This window comes from Python bivittatus, unplaced genomic scaffold (genome assembly GCF_059951505.1).
Source record: "Python bivittatus isolate LINGU-HERP-01145 unplaced genomic scaffold, Pbiv_v1 ctg000580_np1212, whole genome shotgun sequence".
Classification (NCBI taxonomy): domain Eukaryota; kingdom Metazoa; phylum Chordata; class Lepidosauria; order Squamata; family Pythonidae; genus Python; species Python bivittatus.
In genome coordinates this window covers 23,012,717-23,037,834 of record NW_028277087.1, presented here as the reverse complement: position 1 = coordinate 23,037,834, position 25,118 = coordinate 23,012,717, and the positions used below count along the sequence as shown (strand labels likewise).

General features: G+C 39.5%; 1 protein-coding gene across 2 annotated transcripts in view; it reads right to left on the bottom strand.

Moving 5' to 3' along the window:
* JAG2 (jagged canonical Notch ligand 2) overlaps positions 1 to 7,382 on the bottom strand; it is a 106,751-nt gene extending 99,369 nt beyond the window's left edge. For both annotated transcript variants that reach the window (XM_088149763.1, XM_088149764.1), the window contains exons 1-2: positions 6,920 to 7,382; positions 5,830 to 6,150 (exon numbers count right to left, since the gene is read on the bottom strand). In XM_088149763.1, the coding sequence (XP_088005889.1) occupies positions 5,830 to 6,150; positions 6,920 to 7,000 (402 nt within the window). In that variant the 5' untranslated portion in view covers positions 7,001 to 7,382. The remainder of the gene's footprint in view (positions 1 to 5,829; positions 6,151 to 6,919) is intronic.
* Between the last annotated feature and the right edge of the window lie 17,736 nt (positions 7,383 to 25,118).

The following is a 25,118-nucleotide window of genomic DNA, read 5'->3' as shown; positions in this document are numbered from 1 at the left end:
CTTGCAAAGAATAGCATGAGCATAGTTGAGGTAAAACTGAACTTTGGTTGAATTTGTGGCACACTAGTCAGAATGCATCCACACTCCTTCCTGTTCATATGGAATGATGCATGTAGCATTGCTAAGACTAAAAGTGGTAACTTGGCCTATATACTTAGATTTAAGCACAATTACAATTTGTATCCTATTTTGCACATCAACATATGGGGAAATAAGCATACTGTACTGATATTTCTTCACTAGTAGAGGCACCTCTACAGTACAGCAGATACATTTACTTCGGCTGTGTCAGTAGTGTTGTAGATGAGGCCATATACCCAATTTGTTAAACTTTTACACCACTCAGGAATCACACCATATTTGGGTTATTTTAAATTATACATTCTGTACACTAAATCACTCATGCTATTCCAATTTATGCAAGTGTGTGTGTGTGTGTGTGTGCACGCGCGCATATGAAATCAAATACCATACAGGTAATCATCAACTTATGACCACAATGGGGACTGGAAAATTCATTGTTAAGCAAGGCATCATGTGACTGTACCCAATTTTACAATTTTTTTTGCTGCAGTCGTTAAGCAAATCACATGGTCATTAAGTGAATTGTGCAGTTCCCCATTGATTTTGCTTGCCAAAAGCCAGCTGGGAAGGTTGCAAATGGTGATCATGTGTCCCCGGGATGCTGCAATGGTCATAAATACATGCCGGTTGCCAAGTGCCGGAATTTTGATCAGATGACCGTGGGGACACTGCAACAGTCATAAGTGCAAGGGCTGGTGGTAATTTTTTCAGTGCCATCATAACTTTGAATGGTTGCTAAACAAATGGTTGTTAGTCAAGGACTACCTGTATCTTTGAATAGCATATCAGATATTATACCTGTAATACAACAATTAAAAGCTATAGCTTTTCAAGCAAAAAATTTAGATAAAACACACTAGAACAGTAATGAAAAGACGATCACTTATACAATAATGCCTGACTCAAGTCTATTATTCCCACATTACTAAAAAGCATTACATATATAAAAAGCATAGTATCAACATGCTAAGGAAAAAAATTGCAACTCTTTCATATACAGCTGTGACACTAAAATCTCCCATTTGTATTATAAACAAACTTCAAGAAAATGTTCCATTCATTTTATTTAACAAATTTATATAGCCACCCATCTACCCAAAGAACTGTGATTTTTTCCAAGTTTTACAGCAATTTAAATACAGTAAAACACTACAGTTTAATTACATCATAGGACAGATACCTTTACTGCATTCTACATGTATCCTAACAAGTGCAAGTGTTCAGCCAAGTGAAAAATCAACCTATTAAATAGTTGATGAAAACTTAGCATCACCTAAAGTGAGAAATTTAAGTCTAGTCAGACTTTCTTGCATAAGGTGAGAATTAAATCTATAGAAAACATGATATAACTGAAGATATATGCTTAACTGAATTGCAAAAATATTTATACTGTCTGACCCATTTTCTTAATTGCAATATTATGCATAAAGAAAAAGATTAACAGCCTGTTATATTTTATTACTCATCAGAAAGAATGTACAAAGGAAGAACAAATGGAAGGCCAGACTTATGTTAAGGGTCATAAAAGACAATAAATTGTAATATTTTAGCAGAAAAAATAGTGATAAGTTGCAGAGCAAAGTCTTGTCTTCAGTACTATGGGAAGCTTTTTCTATCTTACTTTGCACAGTGAAACAGATTCCCATTTTCATTTTCACTGGCTTTCATCGGATTAATTTGACAATTTGCACAATGTTCATCCTGTGGCACCACTGGTTTGAGCAATATAGCTTAGTTAAAACAGACCCATTACCCTTTAGGCACCTATGGTTCTGCTTCTCATCTTTCTTGCACTGTTACTAGTATACCCCCAAGTCAGCAGATGTGATCTTCTATACAGATTATTTGTGAAGAATATATGGTTTCAAAGAAACCTATGAAGTCTCTTCGCCTCATACTTCCATAAGTACTGAAATATATTTAAGTTAAGAATGAAATATTCTAATTTTCATTCTTAAACAATTGTGCCTAGTTTTTTAAAGGATAATTACAATTTGAAATCGATCTTTAGGATATGACCATATAGAGGAATAAGCATACAGGAGCTCAATGAAACGTTGTTTTAGTTATCCCCCTATAATCAGTAACATAGGAATATTTTATTTAAGAATAAAAAGTTCCATGTGAAAACCTGAAATATGTTTGTAGATCATCTTGCTATATATAGCTCTAAAGAACCTTGTGGAAAAGTGATAAAGCAAGGCCAAATATTTATGAATCCTAGTCTCATTACTTCAGCTTACTGATGTTGACTTTTTCCCAACTTCACTTGTCCAATAATTTGAACAAAGTATTAATCTTGCAAAGGGAACAGGTTGAAAAGATGCTTGTTGTCTGAACTGAAAGTGAAGCAATACATCAAGTGAAAGGACATGGCAAATTTTAAAAAATTAAAAACATGAAAATATGAGAATGTCATAATTAAAGCATATATGAAGCATTTTAATCAAAATTAAGTGCTGAAAATAAATATGTCTTTTTCAAAACGTGGGTAAAAACAGCCAGTTTAGTTAAAAAACTGTTTTGGTATCCAAATCTGTACAAAGGCAACTAAATATACTTAAGAATGATTGACTAGCCTTTATCCCCTCAGTTAAACACATAGCTTATAATATTTAGACCTTAAAATCAAGATAAGTAAAATTAAAAGACCCATTCATCAAAAAATAGTAGTTGATGTTAGCAATTATTGTCTTTTTTCAAGGCTGCACAAGTGTCCAGTGTTCCAATAAAATGTGCTCAGCCTTTGGACCAAGAGACAGCTTTCTAAAGTTCCTAAGAACTTGTACAGGTACAACGTAAGAATCGTGTCTCATTAATGAAGCATTATTCACCAGAGTTACACAGCTATATTCTGTACAAAGCACACTCAAAGCACTGTTTTACTGTTCCAACTGAATGCTAAAAAAAATGCCAACATAAATGTACTCCAAGATATCTCCCACAAATTTAGCATTTATAATCTTTTTCTCTAATAAACACAATGAAAATTATCTTCTCATGAAAGGAAATAAAGTATTCTCTTTTTTAAGTATGAAACAATAACTTTGATTATACCATGAACCTTTTAAGAGGACAGCTATGAAAATATGTATGCTAATTTCTAATTCCAAGGAAACAGATTTAACGATAGATGCAACAACTACAGTATAATCAACTATCAAAGCAACTGTCACAAGGCACTGGAACCTGCCACACAAACTCAATTTAAAAATGAAAACAGGATGGATTGTACTTGATAAGCTCTACAGAATCTCTCTCTTCTACTGCTATCTAATTAGTTATTTCAAGACTGTAGTCCCTCCTACACACCAATACAAATTATTTTAAAAGATACAAATAATATTCCTATACACCTGCTGTATTGATTAGAATTCAGCAACTGAGTTTAGGAAATGTCTTTCCTATTAATAAAAACATTACAGAGAAATCCATTCCATAAGTGACCTTTTGTTAACCAAGCTGCCAATTTCTTTGTGAAGACTTTTTTAAAAAAGGACTTTAAGGAACTCTCATCTTCCCATCTGCTTCCTGTAGTGCACATAATACTGCATTTTATTTTGGAGATAATCATATATCTAGACATACTCTGATAAACAGCCAAAGATTAAACTGCATTATTTACTGTAATGCAGGCACTCATGAGCAGTAATTCAATGCAGCTGCTGTTGGGGTGAAAATATATTACGATCCTACAGTTGTTGTGCATTTGATCTGCATGCTTTGGAAGTGCTGTAAAAACTCACAGCAGCACATAGACAACTCCACAATTTGGCAGTTTTATACTCTATCCCCTTAGCCTATGCCAAAATTAAGATGTACTTTCAACACTGCAAGCCCAACTCACTGCTCAGCTGGACAGAAAAAATGTATTTTAAGACCAAATAATTATGAGTTAAAAAGGTCTTTCTAACCATAGAACTTGGTCTTCAATACAACTGCACTCTCAGCTCAGTGTGATTCTAAGTCATATTGTTTGGTTGGGCCTTAATATGCATAAACCCAGCCACTGTGGTTTGAAAATCATGGTTTATGACTTAGTATCTTATACCCCCATCTTATCACAATTTATTAAAACCAACAGTAAAATTTTAAACCACCACTCAGTTTAATGGGTGAACCCAGTCAGTTTTCTGTCATGATAAACCTTCCATGACAAGAAAAGAGGGAAAAAAGTGGAAGAGGGGAAGGAGGGAATGGAAAGTGTCTTTTAAAAAGTCAGAATTTGAAGTGAGAAACGAAGTCTTAGCCAAATTACCAATTCTCTCTCTCTTGAGCTACTGGGTTCCTTACCCTTCTGTATTGAGTGTAGCGCACTTCACACATACTCAGCAGATTTTACACCAAGAATTAAATTCTGGTATAAATTAGAAAACGGTCGGAAAATAGTGAGGCAGAGATTGGATAAAAAAAAAGAAAAAACAGGAGGAAGGAAGGAAACAAGAATGCTATGGAAAGCCACGAGCGGGTTTCCAGGTGCCCCCTCCCCCCGTTAAGCCCAAGGAGACGAGAGGGAGGCAGGAGCAAGAGCTCCTACGCGGTTCGCCCTTAAGCGCTCTTAGTCCAACGGTCGCTGTTGAGGCGCGCGCCAGGCGGGTGAGTATTCTCGCCACGCCTCCTCCCTCCCCGCCAGGTCTAGTCCCAGGAGCCAAGTCGCTCGCGCCCTTCGCGAGCAGCAGCACGCGCCCCGCGCTTTCCCATAGCTCGGGGCTAAGAGCAGCTGCTTGCTTTGCAGCGGCGGCCGCCACCGCCTCCTTCCACGCCCCGCCGGCACAATTCCCTTTCTTTGCGCACACGCCCTGTGATACACGTTAAGTATTTCTTTAAAAAGAAAAACAAAAACGTAAAAATATGAAGGCGCAGCCACGCGAAAAACTAGCTACACGCGCCCCCTGCTGGAGAGACGCTTTTTCAAATCCAAGAAACGTTCAGGAAACTGGAAGTGTAGACATAGTTTTAATTTTAACAGAGGGTTGGCGGGTTCGCAGGAGAGAGAAGATGGAAGATCCGAGAACGTACAACCCGTAACCATCTTCATCTGTAGGAGAATCCGGAGCAGAAACCAACAGGTTTTGTGGAGGCCTTGGGTCCACAACAGGTTTTGCGCAAAGGTCAGCTACTCGCACCTGGACTTGCGAAGAGACGCTATCACACACCGGGCTTCTACGTCTCGCCTCCCCCGCTCCTGGCAGCTGCTTCCACCAAGCTTAGACACGCCCCTATGAGATGCCTCTAGGTGCGCCGTTTTCCATTTTTTTAAGTAATCCCCCCCTTTCTTTCTCGCATGCAGTTTATTGTCCCCGTCAAACTGGGGCGCGTGGAGATTAAGATTTATTACACGCGCCACGCAATTCGCGCGAGGTTCCCACATACCCGCCACACAAGGCGTGTGTCTGGATATCGTGGACATTAGAGGAGAAACTCTTACAATTTTATAATGAAACGGGAGCGATTTCGGTATTGCTCTTCTTCCAACCTCAACTTGGTTCCCCCCCCCCGCGGGCTGGGGGAAGAGCAGGAAGGAAAAGAAAGAAGAAACGCGCGTAAGACACCCTATTCTCCATGAACCAGAAAGGGCGGAAGAAAAAGCCAACTCAAGTTACAGCCCTGCAGTTACCCACAAAGTAAGGGTCAGCAGCAGCAGCAAGACGGCCCATTTAAGCAGCCCCTGCACTTATAAAACGGCTGCGGAATCACGTCTGCTTATTGGAGAAATAGACCAAGGACTAAAAAAACTGGACTTACCGGCCAAGCAAACTGAAAAGGTATAACAATCCTCCCCATGTCGTGGTTTTTACCCTGATGAAAATTTCGGCTGTTCAGATAAAAAGTATTTCCACCAAGAACGGGAGTAGATCCGGAGCCGTAGCTGCATGTCCCGATGGGCGTGATTTTAACCTGATATTCCTTCAGACAGACTTTCACGTAAGTATCACACTCATCCCGAGTACAGTCCACGTTCGCTGGGGGTTTCATGCCATCACAACATTCCCCATTCAACAATTCGCCGTTTACATTCTTTACCGAGTTAATCTGCAGCTCGAAATAGCCCGTGGACTGGGAGACCTAAAAATAAAGAAGCAGAAAGGGAGAACCTCATTAACTGCAGTGTCTGGGGGGGAAAAGTGCATGGAGATTTACAAGCGGCCACTCCAGAGTTCCCAACGACAAAGTAGCCCTCTGATAAAACTATTAAAACTATACGCAGTATTAAAAGGGCCATCGGAGGGAGGAAGCACGGTGCCGCAATTCCGGCTTATCGCGGTAATAGGAAGGCTGATTGCAAGCCGCGCAAAAGACCTGCAGAATGCTCCGTTGGGAACTAAACAGGCACTTCGAAATTATTTGATGCCAGCTGAATAGGCACTCCCCATTCTTAAAAGTAATCGGAAGAGATGCAAACCGTGTGACTGCTTTTTAAATCAATGCGTTCGGAAAATGGGCTGAAAACAACAGCGCCGAGGGTGCTCCACGCAAACGTGCAATGCAAGTTTGCCTCCGTGTTCTTCCAAAGCAAACGCACAATTGGAAGCATCGAGTTAAGGGCGCCTTGCAGACAGACATCAGTGGAGCCGTAGCAATCGCTTTCCAATCTCCCCCGAAGCAAAATCGGGTTTCTTTCTTGTAGTTTTGCAAAACAGAATGTATCTGTTTCTTTCAAAAGGGAGGAGCGGCAAGGTACTCTTAAATCTCATCACCGCTTTAAGCGGAAAGGTAAAACAAACCAAACGAGAAGTCATCCCCGATCGTTTTCCGCCCAAGCTACCCTCCCCGCTCTTCTTTTGCAAAAACAACAACAAATCAAGCCAGTCCTGCCGAAACGCAGTTCTTTTACCTGCGTCCATAAAGTTAGGAGCAGCCACAGCCTGAGCGCCGCAGCAAAAAGAGCCCAGTGCCGCCCGCCACAATCCAGCATGCCTGCTGCTCCGAGCTGAACGCCTCTGGATCAGGGAAGACAGGCGAGGACTCGACAAGCCATCGACCAGCCGCTGCTCGGCGCATCGGCGGCAGGAAGGCTTTCGCCGGGCGCAAGGTGGAAGCTCTCCCGAGCCTTAATCGCCCCCTCCCCCGATGCTTATCCCAGCAGCCTGGGACCGGCGGAGACGCAGCCGGCGCTTGCCGGCCGGGATCCACCTAGATTAGAGCGCTCCGCGACAGAACAGGGAACGGTCTGCGAGCGGCGGCGGCGGCAGCTGTCCCTCGCAACTCCGCTCGCTCCTCTGTGCGCCTCTGCTGTGCGAACACCCAACAAGTAGGTGCCAGAGTGACAGCTTCATCGCCCATTAGTCGGCAGCGCCTCTGCCTTCATATTAATGAGGGGGAAGGGCCCAGAGCGGCAGCGGACGGGTGTGGCCACGCGGCTCCTTAAAGGGCGGGGGGAGAGCGAAATGAAAAACGCTGGAGCGTGCGCAGCCGTCGGAGGTTTTTCCAACCTGTCATTTATCTCCCGCCCGGCGAGGGCCCTGAGGCGGGCGGTTGCGCAAGCGGCCTGTTGCGCGTGGGCAAGGCCCTGCCCAGGACGTGCGCGGCCCTGTGGGGGTAGGAAGGGACGTGTGCCTTCTTGCCCCGTAACGTGTGCTTGACTTCACTTCGCTGCCAGTAAAGGAGTGGCAGCTCTTGTGCTCAGCAAGCGTAGTATGCCTTTGGATGGCTGTTTACGGTTATGCCTGTCTGTGCGCGTTTACTCCAAGATAAATTTCTCTGAATTAATCTAATTTCGAGTGCTGCTTCGAGTTGCGGCCGATCTCATCCAGGAAACCACGGTCCATTCTTCGATCCTACAGTATCCAAAGGAATCGGGGGAAATAGGCATAAATCTACTGCTAGCATTTGGAATTGAAACATAAAGGTCCTTAAAAAGGGCTCAGTGATCCCCATTTACAGATAAATGTTCCATAGATCAGGAGCGTAGGTGTTTATTTTCAATTTTTGTCCTAGGTATCTAGTTCTGGGAGCAGGATCCAAAATATTGGAACATGCAGGACATCCAGAGAAAGTTTTTCTCATCCTCAGAGGATCTGGGACTAATCATTTGGATATTAGACCAAATTAAATCAAAGATAGTATTCCCAAATTACAAGCCTCAGTCAATGCAATTTATTAGCTAGGAGGAAATCTGAGAGTTTTAATCCTTCACCTATAGAAGGCGCCAGGTTGGAAGGGGTGAGTTAAATCTTTGTCTTACCATCCAGAAGGAATAATGAATATGTGCCGATGAGAGACTGCGTTTGCACAACATGCTAGCCTATGATTTATTGAAACCAGCCTGCAATATACAAAATCATAAACCACACTGATTGAGTTTGTACAACACAACCACAAACTAACATCATTTTAGCCTAGCACATTGTGCCAAACCTGCATGTGTTGGTTCTTATAGTGTGACCATCCAGTCCTACCGTTTCATGCAGATTATTCTTGTTCTGTCTTTGTTCTCTCTTTGCAGAGCTCAAGCTTGGTTCAAAAATTATGCTAAGCTATACGTGGTTTGCTTGGTTTTAGTATAATGTGATTCTGCATCCAACAGCTGCAATTTATAATGGGTTGTTTATGATTGTTAATGATTATAATGATTATAGTAGTTAATGATTATAGTGCAGCATGTGTGAATGTGGCCAATTATGGCTTAGTGAACAAACTAAGTAAACAATGGGTTTGCACATTGTGAATCTATTCTATGACTGGATTTTTAAACTAAACCACAATTAGCTGGGTTTACACATGCTAAGTTATAAAGCATGATTTGTAGACCATAATGATTGGATTTATACAACAATTATATTAAGCCATAATGTCCTTTGTATTTGACTTTGTTGTGTGAACTCAGGTATTTGTGAACCATGGTGTATGGTTTAGTGTATTGCTGAGCACATCCATTTGTAGTTAATTGAGCAATGAAAATCAGCTGATGATTCAGTTACTGTTGGCAGATGGAGATGAAATGGAATTCCATTTACTGAAAGCACTCTATAAAAGTCTTGTCCAACTGGTGTCTTCCATATGTTTTTGGACTCCAATTCCAGCATACCAATCTCAACCTATCTGGGAGGCACCAGAGTGAGAAGACTATGTTAACAAGTCAAAACCAAGCCACATTATGGCCATTTCCTTGCTGGGGCTATCACTGAAGTAATATATATGCCTGTCCTCATTACTACAAGTTATGTAATTGTTTAACACAACAATTGTTGGATGACTCTAGAAGATGCTATAGGTTGCTACTGGGGAAATAACCACTGTCTATAAGATACTGAGCCATAAGCCATCTAATCATAATTTAACCTAGCATGTTGTGTAAACCTAGCCTATAACTTATTGCATTATTTTGGTTATTTATAAACTATGATTTGTGTGAATCAGACTTCTATAAAACTAACCATGATTTGCCATGTTGTATGAATCTAGGCTAGTAATGTTTGGGCTCATACTTAAGGTACTGTTTTCACATAAATGCTTAAGATACTATTTCAGTTTTGGCTTGGAGCAGTACATAAACTCAACCAATGAAACAGATGCTCCATGTTTAATTGATGTGAGAAATGAAACCTACAAAAAAGAAGTGCCATGAAATGTTCAGAGTGCCAGCCAGCTAGCAATGCTGTCCTTCAAAATACCATTAGTTGTGCTGACTAGTGGTTATGGGAATTGGTCCAATACATCTGGAGGGCACCAATTGGAAAAGACTCTACAAACTAGTAAATTCTCAGTCTAGTCACCTTATTCCCTGTACTGCCTACCCTACCCACCCACCCCCATCATCACTTTTCTGTAGCTTTAACATATTATCTTAATAGTTCCTGTGCCACTGGGTGCTCAATTCTCCTGAAACTTGGAGGAGAGGCAGAGATAAGAGATACATTTCTATAAATCTTGAGGCTTCCCAAACTATATTGATAGATTCTTATTTGATACTGTTTTTTTTAGTTTTGTTGTTGCATGAAACATTTCTATTGGTACAAGGCTGCCTGGATCCCCAAATTACACTGATTCATTCTTTGCTGTGTAAACCACAGTGCAGTTACCACAAACCAAGCAACTACACGATAGTTTTGCATGAATGTAGCCACTGCACCTTGTAGTTAGGAATGTCACATCATTAAATCACCTGTAGCAAACCACTCACATTCTTTGTTCTATAAGTGTTCTATAAGTGCTGAAGGTATCAGGGTTGATTGATGCCAGCTGCTTGGGCATCCCCACAAACAGCTATATAGTATACTCAGCAGCTTGTAAGCCTAAGAAATCTCCACTCCCCTTCCTGCATCATTAACCCTTTCGTCCTACTGCTCTATTAGAGAGGCTTGATGGGAACAAATAACCAAGAAGTCAAAGGACTGTAGTCTCCTTGCTGGATTTGGAAACATGTCATAAAGCAAGCCCCCCCTGTTTTTTTTTCTTCAGAAATCCAGCCTGATTCCTCAGCTGCCAACCGGCACACCACTCTTCTGCTATTCATGGTCAGCTTATAGCTGCAGCTACAGTACCTTCTTCAGCTGACACAAGAGCAGCTGCTAAGTGGGAGCCAGCTGGCCAGCTGCTCACCCCAGCTCAGCTGCTTCTGCTGTACTTCATCTGTCCCTTACCCCTTGTGACTCCTGTCTTTTATCTTCAAGCTGTTCTGGGCCTACTTCTGTAGTTGCTGATCCTCACTTTGGATTCTAGGAACCTTCCCTACCAAAGTGTGGGGGGGGGGAGGCAGGAGGAGACTCAAGATCTGTAACCTCCCATTGTAGAACTGAAAAACCCTTTAGTGGTTGGTTTTTACGTTCCAGTGCTCTCATGCCTCAATCTGAGAAGTTCTCAGCATGTCCAAAGTGGCTGAGTTCACTAAGATGTGCTTTGTTTTAACCATAGTTTGCTGATTAAGTAAAAAGTAAAAGGCAAAAGATGTACGTGATCTGAAGAGAAACCAGAGTATGAACAAGTAGGTGGGTTTACAGCAGTAAACAATGGTTTAGAAATCACAATGGCTGCATTCACACATTGTACATAGTGTAGCTTTTTTTGTAAAATGTTATTGCTTTTTAATAACAAAAGAAAAACAAAACAAATGTAATAATACACTTTTCAGGAAGAAGAATACACTTTTCAGGAAGAAGAAAAAACATTAAAAAGTGTTATTATGAAAAAGTGACAAAAATACAAGGAAAATTAAAAAAAACATAATATATCATAACAGTAAATAGTTACAAATCTATATATATTTATCTAATGCAAATATTCAGATGCATATATATTTCAAATATATTAATGTGACTATCATTTTTTTAACCCACTGTATTTGTATAAATAAGTCCCATATTTCATTATACTTGTCCATACAAAGTTTACGTCTATAGGCAATCCACTCATAAGTGGCAAGCGCAATCAGGTCTTCAATCCATTGAATAAATGGGGCCATACATTTATCTTTCCAATGCTGCAATAACAGTATTTTGCCCATAGTAAGGGCATGGAGAATCCATTTACATTGTCCAGATGTCAGACTCCATGTACTAGATATATAGTTCAAAAGAATATTATCCTTTGAAAATTTTAGCTTTTGTCACACAATCATATTTATATAGTCCACTACTTTCTCCCAAAACTTAGTATAGGACATTGTAAAAACATATACTTTCAAGAGGCATTGTCCTTATTACATCTCCAACAAAATGCTGTTTTTGACAATCCTTTTCTATACAAGTGTAGTGGAGTCCGATAAATTCTAAATATTATTTTTTGTTGTATAAGTCTTAGTTTAAGGTCCATTGACATGCTTGCTATAGAAGTTAAGACACTCTCCCACTGTCTAGGCAATAGAGAAATCTCTGATTCTTTATTCCACTTATCCCTTAACATCTGTATATCAAACTGATTTATTGATAAGAAAGATCTATAAAAGCTAATAGATTTTTTAGTTCTAAAGGATTTAACAGGTTGTTCTAGTATCTCAGGTGTCTTGGAAGCTGAAAATGCTGCTGCTCCAAACAACGTTGTTAAGAAATGTAATTGTAGATATTGCCATTGGGATACATCTGATAGATGATATTTATCTCTACTAGATGCTGTGCTGTGGCCACTGGGAAGTATTTAAGTAAAAAGAAAAGAAAAACTGCCCATCCTGCTGTTGGCATTTAATGTTGCCTGTTTTCCCTTTGCAGTGTATTTGACATGGAGAAATAATAACATATCAGTAACCCAGCATATGTTAAAAACTCGTCTTCATCATCTATCAATTGGTCCAGAGTCAATATTCCTGCTTCCATCCAGCTTTTCCATATCACCATCTTTTTCCCAATTTTTAATGTTGGGTTTCCCCATAGAGTCAATTGAGCATGGGAAAAAGAATCGAGTCTTATTTTATTAGATATTACATTCCATAGCTTTCTAACTGACATAATTGTTTCCAAAGATATTAAAGTTCTGTTGTATTTAGATCCTAATGCATATAGCGTAGCTTGTAAACCAAACCAATGATTTAGTTTCTATAACATGGTAAGCTGTATTATGATCAGTGTTACTACATCATATGATCCTGTGATTAATTGGGAGGCAGTCATATTTTGAAATGATGGCGTGTTTTTATTAAGTGTCTTTGCTGGTTAATTAATGTACCATCTTAACTACTTCTGGACAAAGGGCTTTTTAAAACGCTACTTTATCCCTTCATTCACTGCCAATACTAGGCAGCTAGGAGTTCATGCCTACCAAACACTGTCTAGCTACAACACTTACTCCACATCTCCCATTTCCAGACTTACTTTTCAACTCTCCCAAACAGCAAAGAATGTTGCAGAAGTTCCTGAAGAGGCATATCATTTGTTCCTCCAAATACGACCTCTGTCAGCTACACAGTTGAATGGTTAGGTTCTTACCCCCCTCTAATAAAACCTTAGCTAAGGAGTGCAATACTTATCTGTCCTGCCATTGCATTGCCTCTGCTTGTGCCAGGATGGAATGGATTCCCTAGCATCTATGCCATTTTGTGGCTGGTAGAGAAAAAAAAAGATTTGGAGGAGTTGTTATCATTCAGTGTCACCCTTCATTTGTAGATGTCATCAGGCCAATCACCATTCATACAGGAGCATTAGCTGGTATGTGCCCAGAAATAGCATGTCAAGGATTGATACCATTGGATATTTCATAAATCTCTGGGTCAGTTCAAAAGCCTATTAGAGCTCAAAATCTTTATTCAGAACTGAGGCCATCATGTGTAGAATCCCAGAACAGTTTATCAAGTTGGGTTTCCTTGTACTACCAGCCAGTGAGAAGTTGAACAAGCTGTAGAAGTTCAGTAAATGTAGCATGCATAATAAATGGCCTGGAGTTGGGCTGTATACTAGTTGGCCTGCATGCTACTAGAGTGGGGATAGACATCATCCCACATGCATAATTGGCTTCTCCCAAAAGAGGAGAAGCGCCAGCATCGCATACAGCACTTTGGGTCTATAGGTCCTTTATGCCTCCAAGCCAGGCAGCCTCCACAAACTGCCCACTAGGGAAGTCCCTGGAAAGTTCAGGGTTCAGATACTATCACTAGTGTCTGCTATATCCTGCAAACCCACAGCTTTACCATGGTGTGCCACTGTACCACAATGTTCCCTCTAATTGTCTAAAGAAAACTGTGTCTCAGTGAAATTGTGAGTGTACTGCCCTCCTCCAGTGAAGCATGGATCCTACACGAGGATGCCCATTCAACTGTACCACTACCAGCCATGCTGTGAAAATAAGTCAGTTCTTTTGGCCATACATGCTTAGTGTAACCTGTGGTAGCATCATTTGTTTTGCCTGGCATCTTCCCATTCTGTTCTTCTGCCTCACAAGTAATCCTTTCAACTTCCTAGACAGGAATAGCAAAAGGCAATGGATTAATGGTACTGCTAAAGTTCTTCAGGAATGATAGAATCCTCATCTACTGAAGTGGTATTGGAAAACCACTTTTACTCTTCAGATGTGTGGTGGAATTCCATACTGGTCTTCAGCCTGATGCAAAGCTAACCTTCATGACGGGGGATCACGGTCTTCTTACTACCGAGCTTGGCAGGTTCTGATCAATAAGGGTATTCATCACTGCCACCCTAGCAAGATAGGAAGCTCAGATTACCTCTATGGACTTGGGAACCATCTGAATCTTGATTTCTCTGATTCTACATACTGGTGGGATTTTCTGTGACCAGAAGTGCTATGGACATTGATGCAAGATGGCCCTTGCTTCACTACCACTTGCTGCATTGCACCTATGGTCCAGAAGCAGGATATCATTAGATGCTGTGCTATGGCCACTGGGAAGTATTTGAGTAGAAAGAAAAGAAAAACTGGCCAGCCTGCTGCTGGCATTTAATGTTGCCTGTTTTCCCTTTACAGTGTATTTGACATGGAGAAATAATAGCATATCAGTGAGTAGGCCCACCAGCCATGTCCTGTGAATCTCATGTCAAAAAAAGCTTTGTGGCAAGAAGTTCACGCTATTCCTTTTTCAATCACTGGGTTTATGTGGGCCTGTAACCTACACATTCAATACAGATATCTGACAGTAAATAACTAGCAGTACATGCAGTATATGTATGATTTCCAGTCTTGGCTACACGTTCACGATTCCAAATATGTGCTGTGGGTTGCTAGCATTAAAATCCTCTTCCCTCTTGTAGTAGTGGGTAAGGAGTATATGTCTTTCTCCATCTTGCCTTTTTTTCATTAAAGATCATGGAATCATAGAATTGGTTGGAAGGGACCTTGGACGTCTTCTAGCCCAATCCCCTGCCCAGGGCAGGAATCCTCAGACCACTCAAGACAAATGTCTGTCCAACCTTTGTTTGAAAACCTCCAGTATTAGAGCATCCACAGTTCCAGGAGGCAGGTAGTCTCATTACCTCATCTCATTACTCATTTCAAGTTTGGATCTCTCGATAAAGCTTCCACCCATTGGTTCTTGTCCTACCCTTGGGCAGGAATAAATCCACATATTTTTCCCCGTGACAGCACTTCAAGTATTGGAAGATTGTAATCATCTCTCCCTTGTAGTCTTCTCTTCTTTAGGCTTAACTGTTCTTCATAGCATTTAGCCTCCAAGCCTCTCACCATCTTCGTTGCTCTTCTCTGCACTCTTTCCAGTTCTTCGGTATCACTAATGCTGTGATTGTTCAAAGGAGCAGTGTAACCTAAGATCACTAGGCGAGTGCAGGAAGGAAACGTTGAAGCATAGATGATTCCTTGATTAGTTGCATAACCATGGATAATGGTCACTGAAAACATTGGACACCAAACATGCAAATTCAGGATGAAAGCAAGTTATTGTGTCAGAATACTTCTCTTGAGGTTGATTGTCCCTAAATCCAATTCCTGTAAGGAAGCAAATATCAAGGAATATACTAATAAGCACATTGTTTCTCAGTGTTTTGTATAAATATACACATTCATAGATTCTTGTATACATCTGAATGCATGTAGGTTAGTCAACCCTTAGTCCTCTATCTGATTAGCCAGTGGATGGTTCCCCTTAATTCTACAGATCCAGGACTTATAGTGTTTAGAGTCAAGTATTTGACACTTTTGAACGTTGGTGTTGGAGAAGTCTTCGGAGAATACTGTGGGCAGCCAAGAAAACAACAAATGGATCATCGAACAAATCAACCCAGAGTTCTGACTTGAGGCACAAATGACCAGGCTGAAATTATCCTACTTTGGACACATTATGCAGGGACCTAGCTCTAATGCTGGGAAAGGTGGAAGGAAAGGAAAGAAGAGGACGAGCAGCAGCAAGATGGATGGACTCATTTATAGAGGTCAGTGGTGATGGTTGTAGGAAGTCAGGCTGGTCTCCCACTTCCTTTATTATTTAAACGTATTTGTATGCTACTGCAATCAAAAACAATTCATGATGGCTCACTCTTTCTAAGAGGAAAGAGGGGCAGACTAAGTGGCCTTCAGTCCCCTGGTTAATGGCAGAGATAAGAATATGTGTTGTCCATAAAAGAGAGGTAGTAGCCAACCAGGGTTGTAGCACTCTTGGCCAAAACTCAAGAATCAATCTAACTTGTCACTGAAGGGCCCACTTGGCTGCAGAGCGGTAGCAAATGACTTTCAATAACTCAAACTCTTTTGGAGTTAGTTATACATTCTCCTCAATTTTCTGATTAAACTATCACAATATGTTCTATTTGGGGCCACCATTGAAGATTACTTGGAAAAACCGGAAATAATTCAAAATATGATCAGTATGTTGCTAATGTGCTTTTCGTTATTGGTAGTACATTTGGCCAGTGCTTAAGGAGTTCCACTGTGTCCAGAGGTGTCCCTGCAGGGGAGTGCAAGTGGGGCAAATGACAGCATGTGTATAGTGAAGTCATCACAGACATGAATGAGACTTACGTGCTTGTTATCAGATGTCAGGGCAACATTATATAATTGTGCATTTTTCTGCTATGATGTCATCATGTGTCACCATTTTGGTATTATCCTTGCTTGTTCTAGACACTACTGATTGCCTTCTGGTCTGTTTCTGAGCATAATTCTAAGTGCTGTTACTTAGCTACAGAGGATTACATGGCTTCAAGCCTAGATATCTATCCAAGGGATACATCTTTTCCCTCATCAGCTTGCCTTGTACTTTAAAATTATCTTTGCATTGGCTAGTTTTCTACTATTGCTGCTGCAGCTAGTAGCCCCTAAACTACTGCTAGCTTTTATTTTATATTTTTGTTTTATTTTCTAGTTTATCTGGCAAGGAGGTTGACAACTCTAGTCTCTTCTGCCTTAATTTTGCAAGGTGCTCAATTGACCTGTCTACATAAGTTCCTACTGGCTGGGTCCACATATATTATGCTAACATGGTTTGTTAAAATGTGATTAATTGACTAAATCACAGTGGCTGGTTTAGTGTGATATTTGATCCCAGCCTGTCTCTGAGAACTATAGAGTGTTGACATATTGATTAGCTGTAATATAATTAGTTTTTTGACTTCATGCTGAACGAATCTACCTATTATGGTTCAGTAGTATGTGTATGGCTGTGAAAGCTGGACCATAAAGAAGGCTGAGCGCCGAAGAATTGTTGCCTTTGAACTGTGGTGCTGGAGAAGACTCTTGGGAGTCCCCTGGACTGCTAGGAGGTCAAACCAGTCAGTCTTAAAGGAAATCAACCCTGATTGCTCATTGGAAGGATTGATAATGAAGCTCAAGCTCAGATACTTTGATCACCTAATGCGAAGAGAGGACTCTTTGGAAAAGACCCTGATGCTGGGAAAGATTGAAGGCAAAAGGAGAAGAGGACGGCAGTGGATGAGATGGTTAGATAGCATCACTGAAGCAATGAGCATGAAAATTGAGCAAACTCAGGGAGGCAGTGAAGGACAGGAAGGCCTGGCGCGATATGGTTCATGGGGTCATGAAGAGTCAGACACGACTTAACAACTGAACAACAACAACAACAACAAGTATGTGTAAACCAGGCCATTCTGGCTTGTTCAAAAAGATGGTTTAACAAACCATTTTAACTAAAATTGTTGGCTTAATATGGCACAGTGGGTGGAACCCAGCCATTATCTGGGGAAGCCATAACTGAAGAGGAACAAATTGGATAAGGACCATGGCATAGGTGAAAAACATCTTACTTAATCTTTCCAAATTTCCCACATGAATTTCTGTTAACCATGAAAATGCAGCCATATGGTCATGTACGAGGATGATGCACACACATTCTGTAAACCAACAGAATATGTAGCTGAGATTATGAATAGGGCTGCAACCCTTTACCTGTGAGCAAACCTCTTTGATCTAAGTGGACTTGTGCCTGAAGAAACATATCTACAATTGTGAGGTTCTGTGCCTGATCTACAGTATTGCAATAATGTATCTCACAAGATTGATAACAATGCAGTAGAAGTGTTTATACAAGGCCAGATTGCTGGGGAAATGTCAGTATGTAGTAAGAGAAAACATTAATAGTGTGCAGCACCGTGGAAGAAACAGCCAGCTGATAGCAAGAAACAGATCTCTTCACCTGCCAAGAACTAAATATACCAAAAAAGCATCATAAATCTCTGGCAGAGACCCAAGATGAAAACATAATAACTTGCAGTAGAGGGAACCATTCAGTGATTCATATGAGGTTCATTTCCAGAATGTGTAAGGACTTTTGCCAAAGGCAAGCTGTGCTTGGAAATTGAGCTTCCATCCATATGCAGAAGTACTTTGCTCTCAATGGCAAGCATCTGTCAGTCTCTGTGTGTGCATGTGCAATGTAATGTAATGTTTGGTTCTCCAATAAATTTTCACAGGCGCTTAGAGAGACTCACAACAGTTGTTATATCACTGAGATAAAGTGTTACCTTGAAATTTTTAAGGCAAGAGTCCCATGAAAGCAAATTTTCTTTTTCTAAAAAAAGGTAAAATGCCTTTCAAGTTGATTTCACCTCCAAGTGACTATGTAGACACATCTATGTTGTTTTCTTGGCAATATTGTGGATGTGATTTGCTGTTGCATTTTCTTTTCTTTTTTACTTCCCAGTGTAGCCTACAGCCCTGGCTTCTTAATGCTCTCTCTACTAGGACTCCATCAATTAAATTGGAGGGAGATTCAAAATACAGGAAAAAATTCTGCTTGCTGAATAATCTTCTTATGGAATTCATTGCCACAAGCTACAGCCGCTGACTTAGATGGCTCTGAAAGGATCAGGCAAACTAATAGAGGAGAGGTTTATTTATATCTATTTGAATAATATATGTATGTATAGTGGTGATTATATTTTTAGTTGACCTTTCCTCCAATGATATGGTTAGGTCCACTGTTACAAAAATGCCATACATGTGCATGTATGTATGTATATATATTGTGTATGTATGTATGCACCTATACACACATCACTGAGAGATGACACATAGGGACCTTCATGGCTGAATAGGGTTTGGATCTGGGACATGCTCTTTCCTACCTAATTCTCTAGCATTCAGGTCAGTAACCTATTTTGGGTCTCTTTGGTCACCAGTGTTCAGAGGCAATACAGTGCCAGGTTTTAAGGATAGCTAATAGAGAAAAACGCTTGCTTTCATGTCATGCTCCTTTGTGCCCCAGAAATTGTTATCTAGATGATTAGAGGATCTAGAGGATTAGATTCACAATTACCAGCTTCACACAGGATGAACGCTTGCAGGGAAGAATAATTGCTTAGGAGAAGGGTTAAACAACCTCCTTGTACCTACAGATGCTTTGCAACAAATGCCCCATGCCTTTGAGATCCTTTGGCAAATGTAAGCATGATAAAATGTTCTAGTCCTGGTACAGCAAAATCTAGGGACCACCACTAGTTTTTTTCCTGTCCTGTCATTTTGCTGAGAAGAACAAAAGTTGAGATTGCTATAGGATGTAACTAAAACTGGGAGGAATGGGCTACCTGTGCAGGTTTTGGGCTGTGTGGCTGAAATTGGTTATTAATTTCATATTTCCTTTTGTTAAAAGTAATACCATACAGCTCAATAGCACTAGGGAATATTAATAAATTAATATAGTTGTACACCCCTGGAGAACTCTTATTTTTTATTTTTTTAATGCTTCCATTTTATTCTATTTTATAGCAATATTAGAAAAAAAACCACACCTGAATACAAAAATACACAAAGTAAACAATGAACTACACAATGACATTTTAGAAACACTTAATGAGCTACAAAAAGCCTAAACCTAATAGGAAAAAAAATGCCAAAATAAAAGAAAGCAGAGAAAATCATTTAAAAACCAATATTAAACATCTCAAAATATATATTAAACAGATAGAATCACTGGTTTACAAAATAGACCTTATAATATTATATTATTATCAAATAAAAAAAAAGTACCTAATAATGCTACTCTATTATTGTAAAATATCATGAAATCTGTACCAAAGAAAAAAACATTACTTCATTTTCTGAATAATAGAAAATACTGCCTTTTTCAAAACAGTTAAATTATACATTTTGAAACAACCCCTAAAGAACTCTAGTCACCATGACCAGAAGTCTGTCACCGTCAATATTCACTGAATAAAACTGATGCACTTTATTTTGAGGTACAAAGGTGTATAAACTGTTGTTCCTAAGTTTTCTCGCTAGTCTTTTGCAGCAGAAACAAAGAATATTATCACTGTAATATTATTACAATAATAAATGTGCTAGTCTCTTAAAATGCCACTGTCCCTTTGTTACAGTTGTCTAAGTGAGTCATATAGTTCCATGAAACTTACTCCCACCTTAGTGTTTGCAGAATTGCAGCTTTTATTAATCTAAAAAAAAATGGATATAATGCAAGTTAGGTATAGATGTATCATATAACTAAAATCATTTATAATTTAAATATAAATAAATGTGAAAATTATCAGAATAGACCTTCTTTTTAGCAAGTGGGATAGAAAAGCTATTGAAGGAAAATTAAGGCCATAAAGCTACAATTTATTGTTGGAAGAAAAAAATATTTTTGTAATTTTTTAAATTCATCCCTGGTTTCAAAAGATAAGGGCTCACACTCTTCAATCTTGATTTCACTGATTTGTCTTACTAATTAAAAGTTGCAGTTAATCACTTAAAACGTCAGCTGGTATTTCTTTCATCCATGTTGTGATCTTATCAGCTTCAGACTATCTTCAGGCAGGCAAATAATGATGAGTAATATGTTCTGTGTCAAAGTCCTCCTCCCAGACATCTAGAGTTTGGATGAAATTATCAAGGATGATGGACAGATATTGTTCCAAGGTTGTCTGGAACACAGATAAAAACCAGGGGGATCATTGATCACACTATCCCAGCTGCCATCTTGACCACACCTTGTGGATCCCCCTACATTGTTCAAATCTTCTGGCCTCGCTTTTATTGCTTATGGCTTAACATATCCTGAGATTGAGCCCTGGAGTTGGTCCTGAGCTCTGATTCAGTTTTAGTCTTACAATCTATAAATGGTTTTAAGTATAAATAAAGGCCTGGAGGCTGAAAGTGGCTCCTGAAACCATTTTGTGGAGTCCTTGGGGTTCTCTGAGCTTAGTTCTTTTCTTGCAAATGTTTCATTACCCGGCTAGGTAAGGTCTTCAGTGCACGCTATGAAAAGGATCACACTGCCATACATTAGAAACGTCTCAGAAACCACCAACAGACTATTACAACTGCATGGCATCTCCGCAGCACACAAACCAACTAAAGCCCTCGAAAATAGCTTAAGTAAACCAAAAGACCCAGTAGCACAAGAAGAAAAAACAGGAGTCATCTACAACATACAGTATAAGAACTGCAACAAACACAATATAGGACAGACAGGCAGTAGGCTGGCAGAGCGCATCCACGAACACCAACTAGCAGTCAGAAGACATGATGAAAACTCCTTAATCTCACAACACATGGACAGACTTAACCATAGTTTCAACTGGGAAACTATCAGCATCTTAGACCAAGCTAAATCCAAAAATGCGAGGGAATTCTTGGAAGCTTGGTATTCAGATAAGGCAGCAATCAACAGACCCACAGAGATAAACAGCATCTACACACTATTCAAAAGAGACAATAGAAAAGAAAACAAAAGACTAGAACATCTCACCAGCAATCATCACCCAGATAAGCAGGGGTTACCACCAGGCACACAATCAAGCAGGGAACAATACCCTAATCAAGGAACTACCAGAGGAACAAAACAAAACCCCCACCCCCACCCCCACCAGCACTGGCAGAGCATGCCACAGTATAGAAACTGAGAGCAAACCCCATCCCATTCTAGCACTGAAGATGTTACCTAGCCAGGTAATGAAATGTTTGCAAGAAAAGAACCAAGCTCAGGGAACCCCAAGGACTCCACAGGTCAACCCTGAGCTACACATATTCGCCTCTATTGAAACCATTTTATCTGAAACCATTTTGTCTGCCTTCTGATGGACTTAGGAGGCTTGAATTAGTCACAGACATATTTTGCCTTTGCTTGATTTAAGAACAAATTGATTTCTTTATGTGCTACACACATAAAACAGTAAACAATAAATACTGTTTTCCACAATTACCCATACCTATACATATGATTTTGTTTCTTAAATGAGCTTTACATTTGTCTCTTAAATTTCATCCTATTATATTTGGCCAATTTCTCTCACCAATATAATTTTGAATTTTATTTTGCCACCTTGCCACCTGTCACTGTCCATCTGTCTTCATAGGACTTGGTTTCTAGTTCTCTGTTCATCTTTGTTGCCGTCATTTGTCTGAATCACTTTCACATTGTGGTGCCCAGAACTGAACAAAATACTTAAGTGCGATCTGACCAGAGCAAATAAAGTGGAATTATTACTTCCTGTCACTTGGAAACTATACCCCAGGTAGTAAAGTCTAAAACTCCATTTATCTTTTTGTTCTGCCACATCCTACTGTTGACTCATAAGTTTGCAATCAGCTACTATTTCACGATTAAGCTATCTTCTTTTTTATATATATTTTTTTCTTTTAATTGTTAAACCACCTGGAGTTGCTGAGTTGAAATTGAATTAAAATAAATAAATACTGTTTTCCACAATTACCCATACTTGCACATATGATTTTGTTTCTTAAATGAGGTTTACATTGGTCTCTTAAATTCAATCCTATTACATTTAGCCAATTTTTCTCACATACCAATATCATTTTGAATTTTATTTTTCTGTTCTCACAAAAACAATTCTGTATCATCGGCAAATCTGCTAAGTATTTCTTCCATCTCTTCATCCAAGTCGTTAATAAATATACTGAACAGCAGAGAAGCCAGAATTGACCGTTGTGACATCTTGATATCTGTCTCCAATGTGATGAAGAATTATTAATGAGCAGTTCTGAGTATGATTTTCAAGCCAACTATGTATCCACTTAATTTTCATGGGATACTTTGCCAAATGTTTTGCTGAAAAAAAGATACATTATGTCTACCACATTCCAAAAAAATAATTAAGGAAGTTATCCAGGGGAAAAAAAAAAGCAAGGTTAGTCTGGCAAGGTTTATTCTTCAGAAACCATGCTCAATTTCCACGTTGTTTTCAAGATGCTTGCAGAACAATCTCTTTATGTTCTTGCTCTAGAATCTCCCAAGGTATTGAGATCAGACTGACAACTCTGCTGGGAGACTTCATTTTCCCTTTATGAAATAGGGACAACATGTGTCACTTCACCAGTTCTCCGGCATTTCGTAAAGATTATATATAAAGTTTCAGCCAGACAATCAGCTAATTCGTTCAGTACCTGTCAGCCCTACGAGATAGACCAGATCAGGAAACTGATTGCACAAGAAGACTAGAACTATACTTTATTGAGATGGGCTCCAGTAACAGAATCTTGCAAATGTGCCTGTCTCTTCCCTTTGCTTCCTTTATACCCCAGGGAATTGGGAGGAGCCAGTCTGAGTCTCTTTCTCATGCTTTCCTGTCCCCCTGGGCTTAATGCACATTTCTTCTGCACCTGCTGTTGTTCTAATGGCCCCTGGCTGCCTTCTCCAAGGTCATCTCCATGGCTTCCTATAGTACCCTAGGATGCAATTCATCTGGCCCTTTATATTTGCAGATAAAGAGATATTCTCTATCTTTCTGCCAGTCTCCAGCTTGAATCCTGCCATCATATTTCTTTTAAATTCCATCACATAACTGCTGGAGGTGCATGAACTTTCTTCGCACATTTCCAAAATGGTTTTTTCTTTCCACCAAAATTGCTCAGCATTTTCTCTGCCTCTTTTAACGTTAATTGTTCTTTGCTCTCTTTGACTACATTCTTTACAACTGTCTTTTCCCCTTTATATACATAATGCAATCTTTTTCTCATAATATTTTGCAGCAATCAATCTCTTACATGTATTTTTCCTCATTCATAACCTCTTTCACATCCTCATTCCACCCATCATTCTTTTTCATATTTCCCATTAGCGTAACTCCACACACTACTATATTATATAATATATTACTTTTCACTCTGTACCAAAGAGATTCCACATCTTTTTTCTACCTGACACTACCAAAAAAATGGTCTGTCCAAATTCAAAACTGCTCATCACCCTTATGCCTTTTGCTAATTTCCTTGATCTTTCATTAAAAACAAAAAATCAATTGTGCTTTTAGACTTTATATTTATTCCTTATTTTATTTATGAATAGATATGTACTTATACCACATATTTGAAAACAATGGATTGTTTTCTAAGCAAATATTCACCAAGCTGTTCCCATTTCTCATTCATTCTTGGGTTTCTGAATGGCCCCCACCTTTTCTGCACTTTCTCTTCTTGCTCCCATTTATTCACTCACAACACTCGGCAGCATAATTTTCCCCCTGGATTACATTATTAGAGAATGTTGCACAATTTTCCCCTAAATTCAGTGCTGATTCTTCCATTACCACTATTCACTGGAGTATAACATGCCACTATACCAATCTATGCATCCTTATTTTCAGGATGCACAATACCAAGTCATATATATTCTGATATATATTTTAGCTCTTTCATTCATTACTTGTAGGCTGTAAAGATACCAACATCCAAGATACTTTAGAAGGTATTCCCTATCGTCTAGTAGTAGAAAATGAAGTTAGATTAGAACTCTATTCATTGCCAACTCAGCTGCAGGAATTGATAGATTATCTACAGATATAGGGCAAGCAACAGACGAAGAACCAGTGTTCTAATCAAATGATGTCAGCAAATCTGGAGAGTGACACAGTAGCCAACAGATTGGTCGAGGGCAGTTTACATACCAGTTCCAAAGAAAGGAGAATGTAGTGAATGAGCACATAATACCTTTAATTTCATATGCCAGCAAAATAGTTTCAGGATCATCCAACACAAATCAGAGCCCTACATCAAAAGGGAGATGCCAGATGTTCAAGCATGTTTTAGAAAAGGCTGAGGAACAAGAAACATTATTGCTTGTGCATGTTAAATAATTGAGAAAATCAAAGAATAACAAAAATAAGTCAATATGTGCTTCATTGACTGTAAAATTGCCTTTGGTTGTGTTAACCATGTCAACTGTGAAATGTCCTTAGGAAAAGGGAATCCCAGAACATCTCTTTGTCCTCATGTGAAACATATATATAGGA